Genomic DNA, 11,746 nt, shown 5'->3' with positions numbered 1-11,746 from the left:
CCTTGACACTATTTTTGGTGGTGTGTGCCAGGACCATTGAAATGTGAGCTCACTCAGCTGATTGGTTATTATTTAATTGTAAAACAAATCGAAGGGAAGCCAAATGCTTGCTGGCTTCCCTTGCATTCAATACTACGGGTGGCAACAACATCATACTCTTTTTGACCAGACAGCATCAGAAGACCCTCAATATTTATTGGAGAGGAGCATCAAGCTCATCATCTTGCATATTCACCACCCTGTGAAGTTCATCATAACTTATTTCTAATAAATTGCATTGTTTCCTGAATCGTAGTGGGAGGACTACACAACATATCATCGTGTGACTCCAAATTTACTTCGATATGATGGTTATAATAATCCTCAATTTACAATTGGCTCATTCATCCCCCTCCTCTCCCCTGTAACTATTCCCCAGGTCGTTGCTGTAAATGAGAATGTGTTCTCAGTCAACTTACCTGGTAAAATAACGGATAATAATAATCATTATTATTATATCAATATTTGCTCATAAAGGCATTTCCACCATCATTTCTCACATCGTTCATTTTACCGACACAAGATTATCCCACCATGTCAAACGAACAAATTGTCTGTCAGCATTTATACAACTGTCCAGGCATTTCATGTTTTTCAGCCCAGTCATTACTTTTTTCATGTGTCAGGTAATTCATCTGCATGAATGGTTAGATGGAAACTTGGGATTCCGAGTGGCACATCGGTCTAAGGCACTGCTTCTCAGTGCTAGAGGTGTCACTACAGACCCTGGTTTGATCACAGGCTGTATCACAACCAGCTGTGATTGGGAGTCCCATAGGGAGGCGCACAATTGGTACAGTGTCGTCTGGGTTAGGACTTGGCCGAGGTAGGCCGTCATTGTAAATAAAAATGTGTTCTTAACTGACATGACTGGCTAAGAGCATGCTTAAAACCCATCTCTGAAAATACCATTCATAAATGTTTGATCAGGCTCATTACAGTGTTGTCACGCAAAACCCATGGGCCACATGCAGTACCTCCAGAATTGTTCATGCAGTAGCCTTCTTCCAGGCTTAAACTTCACTGAAGAAAGCAAGGGATGGATGGTGTAGTATTGCCTGGGCTGGGCTGCAGGTGGCACTGTCCAATAGCTGAACTGTTCTTAATCTTCTGATTTGAGTTGACCAACCACATGGTATCAATCTCCTGTGTTTATAGAATATATACTGCATGGCTTAAAGCATTTCCATAACAGTCCACTCCCATAAGCAATGTGTGACATTTGAATATATATTAAAGGTTAATGTCCTATCTCTTGCATTATTACAGTAATAATATTATTACTTGGATGATCTTTGGTGCAGTTCAAAAACAGGGAGTTCATACAAACTCACACTGGTAAATTCTGGTTGAGAGACAAATGATTTTGGGATTCTATCGTTGATGATTGTTCTGAAAGGGGGGAAAGGGGGGACTAGCTATTATCCATCTGGGCTGGGCAGACCCCGCGGATAGGTGGGGCCCAGAAGGACCAGTCCTCTGGCACCTTGCCACATTCTGAACAGAACACGTCAGGGTATCAGCTTACACACAAATGCACTGTGTCGACCCAAACTAGGCTACAGATGTCATATTTTTAAACCACACGTGGGTGTTAATGAAACCATTATCCCAATGTTTACAAGGTGCTTGAGAAATGGCATGCTGTTATTAATACTGTTTTTGTTGATTGTCATTTCATGACGATTGGGGTAGTTTCCGTAAAAATGGATTTCTGTGTAGCATGCTGGTTCAGTTCTCGCAATGCTTGGCCTTACATTAGAAATGACCCCACTCTTCTCTCTTAGCAAATGAAATGGATTGATTGCTCAAGTCTGGCCCTCCTTCACATGATCAAGTGTATATACTGTAATATTTCACCCAGAATGGACTCCATCTGTTTTTCTCTCATAGCATTTCCCAGCACCTTCATGAAAGAAGGAAAGAAAGACCAGGCAGTTAAAGTACATATGGAGAACAAATGTGGGATAACATGTGTCTTATGACTAAGCATCAGACCCTCTCTGCACAATCCATCACCCTGAAGCCTGTTTACTTTCACCTCCCCTCTGACATTAATTTGCTTCAGTTCTGAAGAAGATTACAAAATATAACAGAGAACCATCTTATTATAAAAGCCACTCTAAAGCTGGCTGTCCTCTTGTGATTTACCTCGGATACTTTTTACACATAATTCCTTCCAATCAGGTCACTTTTTCAGTGTGTGTGTGCGCGTGTGTTTTAACAGCAAGGAATTAAGGGCTAGTTCATGATGTTCATTTTTGCATGTCGAAACCTACAACATGCGTCACAGACCGGCCAGGCAAAAGGAATCGCAGCTTACAAACATTTCAGCTTTTATTGGTAGCATGTCTTACTTGCTGAAATTGTTTTGTGCTTTGTATTATTATTATTTTGTTTCCTGTAGACAAGTTGCGAGCCATAACTGAACATCATATTCTTGTGAACTGAGAGCCAGTGATTGACGTTCTGGAGAAGCCAAGAACAGCTGGAGTCCAGGTTACTTGGGGACTGACTGGTCAAGAAATACCCCGGGGTAAACACACCGATGTTAGGCTATGTTATTCATCAATACAATTGCAGTGATGTCCAGCATTATTAGAGACAAATAAAAATAGAAAATAAAAATAATTGCCATAATACTAAACGCAACATGTAAAGTTTCATGAGCTGAAATAAAAGATCCCAGAAATGTTCCATTCACACAAAAAGCTTATTTCTGTTGTGCACAAATGTGTTTACATTTCTCCTTTGCCAAGATAATCCAGCCACCTGACAGGTGTGGCATATCAAGAAGCTGATTAAACAGCATGATCATTGCACAGGTGCACCTTGTGCTTGGGACAATAAAAGGCCACACTAAAATGTGCATTTTTGACACAACACAATGCCACAGATGTCTCAAATCTTGAGGGAACATGCAACTGGCATGCTGACTGCAGGAATGTCCAACAGAGCTGTTGCCAGAGAATTAAATGTTAATTTCTCTACAATAAGCCGCCTCCAACATCGTTTTAGAGAATTTGCCAGAACATCCACCCGGCCTCACAACCACAGACCACATGTATCCAAGCCAGCTCAGGATCTCCACATCCAGCTTCTTCGCCTGCGGGATCCTCTGAGGAGGGGTGGTGCTGAGGAGTATTTCTGTCTGTAATAAAGCACTTTTGTGGGGAAATGTGAAATCAATAGATTAGGGCCTAATGAATTTATTTAAATTGATTGATTTGCTTCTAAGAATTGTAAAAGTAAAATCTTTGAAAGTGTTGCATTTATGTTTTCGTTCAGTATAAATACAAAAGCAGTATACCTCAAAGGCTACTTCCCACAATGTAAATTAAGACAAAATCTTGGGGAATCTGAGGTGAGGGAAGTGAGAGAGAGTTCTGGAGCTCTGTAAGAGTCTGGTTCAGATTATTACCAGAGTCTCCCTCCTTCCTTCCCTCCCTCTCTCTCTCCTCCTCACAGCACTGCTGTCTGGACAGAGTCTTCTTATCCGAGACTGTACAGTGTGCTGGCAGTTTGTGAGCTTGAGAGATTGATATTGATTGACAGACACAGACACAGACACACAGGACCAGACAGAGAAATACTGAAAGTGTGGACCTCGGGCTGGCTTTGATTTTGGTTGGGACACACAATTGCTTGTGCATTAGTTTGATTGAAGGTACTTCCACTTGTCTCCTGTTTTTGGATTTTTTTTTAATTTAAGACTGCAATGCTTCCATTCTACCTCTTCACCCTGTTTGGTGAGTATAGAAAACAAATCTACAGTGAATATGTGCATGTTTTTATACATGCAGTGGTGCTTGTTTTAGTGTCTGTATGATTCATCCATTTTCTCTCTTCTCCCAGCCACAGTCCAAGCCCAGATCCAGCACTTGCCAGGCTCCTGTAGCTTTGAGTCTAGCACCTGTGGATACACGTCAGACCCAAACTTTTTAAGCTGGACGCTCAACAAAGATGGTAGGAGACTTTGAAAAAGGTTGAAGACTATCCCCTGACAAGTGCCTATAATACAGTCACTTCCCACTGCACACAGACATCAATTCAACGTCTATTCCACATTTGTTCAACTCAATTTTATTGAAATTACATGGAAACTACGTTGATTCAACCAGCATGCCCTGTGGGTCATCCCCCTTAAAGTGCTTGAAATACATGGCAACTTGTTGCTTATGAAAACATGAGAAGACTGTCCTCTCTTCTATACAGCAGAGATGATAGGGGCTTATTACAAGGATTTTAAGTTTCTAGTAGTGTCTGTAGTGGTGTCTGTAGTGGTTTCTGTGGTAGTGTCTGTAGTAGTGTCTGTAGTGGTGTCTGTAGTGGTTTCTGTGGTAGTGTCTGTAGTAGTGTCTGTAGTGGTGTCTGTAGTAGTGTCTGTGGTGGTGTCTGTAGTGGTGTCTGTGGTAGTGTCTGTAGTTGTGTCTGTAGTGGTGTCTGTAGTGGTGTCTGTGGTAGTGTCTGTAGTAGTGTCTGTAGTGGTGTCTGTAGTGGTTTCTGTGGTAGTGTCTGTGGTAGTGTCTGTAGTGGTGTCTGTGGTAGTGTCTGTGGTAGTGTCTGTAGTAGTGTCTGTAGTGGTGTCTGTAGTGGTTTCTGTGGTAGTGTCTGTAGTAGTGTCTGTAGTGGTGTCTATAGTAGTGTCTGTGGTGGTGTCTGTATTGGTGTCTGTGGTAGTGTCTGTAGTTGTGTCTGTAGTAGTGTCGTCTGTAGTGGTGTCTGTGGTAGTGTCTGTAGTGGTGTCTGTAGTAGTGTATGTAGTAGTGTCTGTGGTGGTGTCTGTAGTGGTGTCTGTGGTAGTGTCTGTAGTTGTGTCTGTAGTAGTGTCTGTAGTGGTGTCTGTAGTAGTGTCTGCAGTAGTATATGCGGTAGTGTCTGTGGTAGTGTCTGTGGTAGTGTCTGTAGTAGTGTCTGTAGTAGTGCCTGTTGTAGTGTCTGTAGTAGTGTCTGTAGTGGTGTCTGTGGTAGTGTCTTTAGTAGTGTCTGTAGTAGTGTCTGCAGTAGTGCCTGTTGTAGTGTCTGTAGTAGTGTCTGTAGTAGTGTCTGTAGTGGTGTCTGTGGTAGGCCTAGCTGTACTAGTTGTTGTACTTGTTGATGTGGTTTATGCAGTTGTTGGTCTGATGGAGAGAAAGTGGGGAGAGAGAGAGCCATCTGGACTGCGTTTCCAGCACACATCTGGAAACAGTGAAATAACATATTTAGGCATTCAAAGCTCTCAGATTTGGTACTTAGTAGTACTATTATATCCCAGAATGATCAAAGGACACATAAGAATGCAGATTTTTTTATTTTTATGACAACTACTATATGTAATCATTATGTTTGCCTTAAGACGGGGACTACTATATGTAAACTGTAAGAAGAATGTGTCTCTTCCTGTTTTTGTCTATTACTTGTGTCCTGTTGTGGCAGACCGTCCACCCTCCTTCCTCTTCATCATCTGTTTCCTCTCTTCCTTTTTTCATCCATCCTTCCCTGCCACTGTCACCCTAGGCATTCTTAGAAAAAAAGCTTAATGAAAATGGATTAAGTAGGTCCTGTTATACTCTCTTCCTCTCTTGCTCTTTTCATAGAACCTCTATTCAAACTGTTTCTCTGTTCTCAGGGTCTTTCATCTCAGTGGACCCAGGCCTAGAGGACCAAGATGGGCAGGAAGAGAGGTCGGAGGGAGAGGAGAGGTCAGAGGGGGAGGGCAGGGCAGTTCTGCTGGGCCCATCTATGGAGCAGGAGGACTGGAGTTGTCTGAGGCTGGTGTACCAACTTTCCGGGTCGGGCTTTCTACAGGTCCAACAGCGCAGAGAGGGTGAGAGCTTCGACCGGGCCCTGTGGAGCACCCAGACTTCCTCCGACAGCTGGCTCATCTCCAGCATTGACCTCCAGAACAGCACCGATCCGTACAGGGTAAACAACACACCCTCAGGAACATGGGAGGCACATACACACTGTTAAAATGTATGGGCTAATATAAACACTGCCATACTTAGGTGGAGGAATGGGGCCTGGAAAATATTCTAAAGACCCCCCAAAAGATAAACATTGATAATTCCAAACATGAAATGACATGCATGTACTGTATCTGCTGTTCAATCTCAGGTCTGGTCTGATAACTGCTGCTATGTATTGCATGTGACATCTTAATGGTGCTGCACTCAACCTGACTGGTTTGATAGAAATAAGCGAGCATGATAGAAACATGCACTGCACACAGGCAGTCAGGCACGAGCATTACCAGTAACTAACCATGCACTTGACCTTGAACCTGCCTGGGGGGACCTGCCTTAGCTATACTCATCTGGGAGCTGGGAACTGTACCATTAGCCTATGATGGTATAGTCTATATGTCGTACATTCCCACCCAACATAATGGGGCACAGACATACTGTCCAATACCTCCATATCCCCTCCTCATTCATTACCTATTGAGGGCTATTACTGAACATCTGTTTCCCATCAGATTGTCATTGACGGGAGACCTGGTGAGAGCAAAGGTAGTAGTGTGGCCATCTTTGAGATACGCATCAACCCTGGATACTGCTTAGGTCAGTGAGTCACACCCATATCATATACCCTCGAGATTTGTAAGAATGCACACACACGCGCGTGCGCGATGACAACACAATGACTGATTCCGTATCACTTTTCATCCAACATAACATGTTCATTATGTGACAATAACATTACAATAGTCACATTTATATTTTATCTAGTGTATATGAAATATTAATGATATATAATGTATGTGCTTTCCTCTTTTACTCCTTTTATCATCTGCCTGTTTAACTTGCTCTATTTACTATAATAAAATATAACAAGAAGGTTTTAATGAGATAGGCCCCTCGGTCCGCTTCCTCACAGTGAAGCGTTGTATTAATGGTTTACTGTCCTGTTGTCTCAAGAGTGTGACTACGAGGAGTCCCACCTTTGTGGCTACAGAAACCAGTGGAACACCAATGTCAACTGGTACAGGGGAGGAGGAGCTGCCCGGGACACTCAGAGCAACATACCTTACGTCCACACGTCCACACGCACAGGTGAAGCCTTAGCAACTCACACATTTAAATGCTAGTAGATGTATAGCAGATATCGCAGCTCAACACTCAAAAAGAATATACCACTGCTCAACACAGGCCACAAGCAAATGACACAGTCAAAATGAACAAGAACCAAAACAAATAACTCAATAAAGTATTAACACTCAACAGAACAAGGGCATTTTGTACATTCAGCGGGGGACACTCAACTGGCCTTCTGCTAAGTTCACAAAATGTCTTTTTTTCATTTTTTCATATGGCAGCAGAATGCCAAAATATTGTAGCTTGAGGTAGTTCAATGGACAATAGAATCTAGGGAGTTTGGTTGGTATCATCCATAATGGCTTCAAGTTGAAAATCAAAGCTGCCATTGCCTTCCCAGGTCACTACATGTATGTGGATTCTGTGCACGCCAAGACATTCCAGGAGGTAGCCAAACTGGTGTCCGCTATGACAACGGTGCCCATGTCGGGCTGCCTAAGCTTCCAGTACCAGCGGGGTGAGGAGCGAGGGAACCTGTTCTCTGTCTACACCAGGGACCAGGCAGGCCAGTACCAGGAGCTGTGGAGAGCAGACCCAGAGGACCAGAGCCTTAATGACTGGACTGCTACCACCTTGGAGTGGATACCTGTGCAGGTGGACATCAAGGCCCCTTTCCCTCTGCAGGTCAGTGGGGTGCAGATGTTTTCACAAGGAGTGCACATTGGATTTACATTCTGATTGAATACTGAGTACAGTGAGCAGCATGTTCACTTCTTCATGTGTTTGCCTGATCTGCGGATGTTCGATGAGTGTGATTGTATGTGTACACCGGCTCTCTACAGGTGGTGTTTGAAGTCACCTTCAACAGCCCCAGAGGGGGTCACGTGGCACTCGATGATATCGCCTTCTCTCCCGAGTTCTGTAGTGCAGAGACAGGTGGGTCTGTTTGGTCTCTCTCCTCCTGTTTCCATCACACAGTAGATTTACATTTTACTTTACATGAACTTTTATGACTGATATGGATGGAGTTGAAAGGTAAAAGAGGAGAAAAGCATTATGTTAAAGAGTATTGGGCTGCAGCGTCCTAATGTGTCCCATCTGTGCTACAGAGCCAACATTTGATCCCTCCATCGCCAACTGTGACTTTGAGGTGGGTTTCTGCCACTACACCCAGGATCAGATGGAAGGATCCCCATGGAAGAGAGTGTCAGTCAAGCCCAACATCTACAGGACTGGGGACCACACAACAGGGGCAGGTCAGAAATTATACAATGTTGATCACACAAAGATACAAGAAGCGCAATGAGTAAACAACAGATTGTTTCTCTAGCTGCTCCTGTTGACCATTTGCAATGCATTCAATTTGACTTTGGTAAAAACCTGAAGCGTTTTAAGTGTCAGAAAGACCAGTGCTTGGTGCAAAGTGAAAATGTTCCATGGCAAAACGATAGACAGGAAACAGAGCTGCCAAAGACAATATTAAGAGTTCTTTCTCTCCCCACAGGGTCCTTTCTTCTAGCTCACTCTCGGCTGAGTCCACGTGCTGGCTATATTAGCCGCCTGCTCGGGCCTCCTCTGCCCGGCAACATGAAGTACTGTCTGAGGTTCCACTACTCTCTCCGTGGATTCCTACAGACAGACCAGGCGCTCACCGTTTACCTTCAGGGTCAGAGTGGAATCATACAGGACAGGATATGGACCCAGAACGACAAGTCCAGAGGTGTCTGGATAGCAACGGACATCACCTTTCAGAGTCCACAGGCTGCAAAGGTAAAATGTATTAAAATATATTAACCCTCTAATGCACACATTTTGGTTTAAAAAATATATATATATTCCATCTTATTTTTTGGGAAGATTTAGGCTTTCTGATAATGTATCAATAATAAGAATTAAAAAAAACTTTTACTCCTCCACACCCAGAAATGTATTTGTTGCCTCAGGGCAACGCTGTGCCGTAAGGGTACTAAAATACCAAGGAAAATCAGATATTTTCAGAACACTTACACTTCATTGCCTCTCGAACCTGATTCTGGGGTCCATTATTCCTTGCTGTCACTTAGGCGACATACCCCCCACCACCACCACCACCACTATCAGATGGTACGATTCTAACTCTTCGATTAGGCTACTTTCACTGATAGAGTGTCCATGTGTCCATTGCCTGTGAATATCAGTAGATATGTTGGCAAAAACATTGACCAAGGCCATCATTTTACATGATTTTATTGAGCATGATATTTCCCTGAAAATTAGCCTAACTGCACAACGTTGCAAATGTTTTGAATATATATAAAAACAAAATATGTTCAAAAACGATCAAATATGCTAATTTAGAGGTCCCTACACAAGGACATATTTTTTTATTGTCAAGTTCTCTCTATTTAAACATGCAAAATAATGAAATACATGTATTGCTCACACCATGCACTCACATCGCTCTGCTTCCTGAAAGAAGGCCCCTGCCCCAATTCATACATCATACCAACTTCTGCATCTCATTGGAACATTTGCAGACATGATATCACATATTGTCATGAATTTCAAAATAATGCCTGAGGGCAATGATGTGCCATAGAGGGTTAAGTAACCCCAGTACAGGGTTAATCCCCTCTTTAGTTAGTCAGTTGTTTTCCTTCCTCGTCACAATTGATATCCTGTGTATGCCCTGCCTATAATGTTTTATATGTAACTGGAGCTGTTGTGTTGGGGGCTTTGAAGTTTGTTCAGCCTTACATAGCTCATATCTTTGACATATTTTTTAAATTCTCAGTCCTTTGGTTTGGCTCCAGCTTTGTAAGCAGCAGCAGTTAGACGACCAGGTTTAATACGTTTGACTTAAAAAGAAACAGGATGCCGAAGTCCGTAGTCAGAGATTCTCCTCACTGGGTTTTCTTTGTAAACTCTTTTGCCCTGATAAAACATGCATTATTTGTTCAAAATCTAAACATTACCCTATCACAGTTAATTACTGTAAATAGGTGTAACTCTGTCTTCAAATGCATTATGCCGTTACATTTTTTCAGAAGCTATATCCTCTGAGAATGTATGTTGTTGAAGGCTTTGCTCCTGCAAAAAAATTGGCTAATTGCTCCTGCTGTCCAGGTGGTGTTTGTCAGCACATGTACAAACTTCTGGGACTGTGGTTCAGTTGCTCTGGATGACATCAGTGTGAGCCTCGGGGACTGTGATCTTACAGCAGGTAACTTCACCCTCACTGATGCCCACAGGATCTCTGGGAGTTATAGTGTCTCTATGATAAACACATTGTCCCTTGAGAGTCATTTTGGGTGTCCATCTGCAGGTTTACTCCTGTCTGTCCCTGGGCATTGTAACTTTGAGATGGGTCACTGTGGGTATATTCAAGACAAGGAGGATGATAAGGGTGACTGGGTACTGGTGAGAGGGCCTACTCCTACCTCCTACACCGGGCCGAAGGGGGATCACACCACAGGAGTCGGTGAGTATCCAATGCCCTATAACATTCCTTAAAAAGAGTAATTGTGACATTGTAGTCTGTTTCCATGTTATACTGTGATAGTTGGAATTTGACCCTGTGAAACTCTGTTAGGGTACTACATGCACATTGAGGCATCTAACATGCTGCCTGGTCAGAATGCCCGGTTACTCTCCAGTCCTCTGAGGGGGTCCAGTGGTCCTCAGTGCCTACGTTTCTTCTACCAGATGTACGGCTCAGGCACAGGTGAGCTTAGCATCCATCTGAGACAGGATGGAAAGGATGTGTTGCTATGGAAACACACTGGAGAGCAGAGCATCACCTGGCTGAAAGCAACTGTGGAATACCAGAGTGACCAACAGCATCAGGCAAGTGGTGAAAAATGTCACTTCTCCTCTACACACCACCCCAAATTACAACAATATATTCAGCCAACGATTTGAAGAATTAAAGCACCCAGTCTTATTCACATGTGCTCAGGCTAAATACTGTTTTTACTGAGCATTACATTTGTTGTCCTTTTTCTCCTATTGTTCTAGGTTGTTTTTGAGGCCATCAGGGGTTCCTCAATAAGGAGTGACATAGCCATCGATGACATTGTGTTTGAAAGTGGACCATGCCCAGGTATCTGTTGCCCGATTAATGTTATACAACCTCTACAAACAAGGATTGTGTTGAATTGTTTTGCTTTGTGCAATCTTTTAACTCATGGCTCATTTTATTTTTCATCCACAGATATTGAAGTCAAAATGACCCATTCCCCAGGAAACTCAAATGACATTGAGTGAAGGAGCAGAGGACAGGAAGAGTGCTGAATAAGATGCATGCATCAATACTATGTTGCACATACGGACAAAAATGTACACAAACATTTTATTTTATTTTTGCAACTGTACTAATAGCACTGAATCGTTTTGCACAAATTGAGGTCAAACAAAAAATTCCTCGAATTGAGTAAAAGAGATTCTGCATTTACAACCAATCAAATTATATCACTGTATACGTTTTTAATTATCAGTCACACCTGACCCTACTTGCTCTTTGTAGAGAAATTGGTAGTAGTCAGTCAACATTTTCCCAGTAATAGAGGCTGTGTTGTATTCAAAATAATATGCATTAGATTAATGCTGAAATAAAGAGGGATGCTTATTCAACATGTGTGTCCTTGTCTTGATCTTACTAATTAAATGTTTTATTTAACTAGGCAAGTCAGTTAAGAACAAATTCGGTATTA

General features: G+C 42.6%; 1 protein-coding gene across 1 annotated transcript; it reads left to right on the top strand.

Annotated features, from left to right (window-relative positions):
• The first annotated feature begins 3,508 nt into the window (after positions 1-3,508).
• Positions 3,509-11,666, top strand: LOC124048990 (MAM domain-containing protein 2-like). Its single transcript, XM_046370240.1, has 14 exons — positions 3,509-3,788; positions 3,895-4,005; positions 5,648-5,943; positions 6,497-6,581; positions 6,939-7,073; positions 7,456-7,739; positions 7,898-7,991; positions 8,165-8,311; positions 8,560-8,825; positions 10,161-10,257; positions 10,360-10,515; positions 10,627-10,880; positions 11,052-11,136; positions 11,248-11,666. The coding sequence occupies exons 1-14, from the start codon at positions 3,758-3,760 to the stop codon at positions 11,298-11,300; spliced, it is 2,094 nt and encodes a 697-aa protein (XP_046226196.1). The 5' UTR covers positions 3,509-3,757; the 3' UTR covers positions 11,301-11,666.
• The last annotated feature ends 80 nt before the right edge of the window (positions 11,667-11,746 follow it).

Source organism: Oncorhynchus gorbuscha, linkage group LG11 (genome assembly GCF_021184085.1).
Source record: "Oncorhynchus gorbuscha isolate QuinsamMale2020 ecotype Even-year linkage group LG11, OgorEven_v1.0, whole genome shotgun sequence".
Classification (NCBI taxonomy): Eukaryota; Metazoa; Chordata; class Actinopteri; order Salmoniformes; family Salmonidae; genus Oncorhynchus; species Oncorhynchus gorbuscha.
Note: the sequence above shows the minus strand (reverse complement) of the source record. Positions and strands in the feature narration are given on the sequence as shown.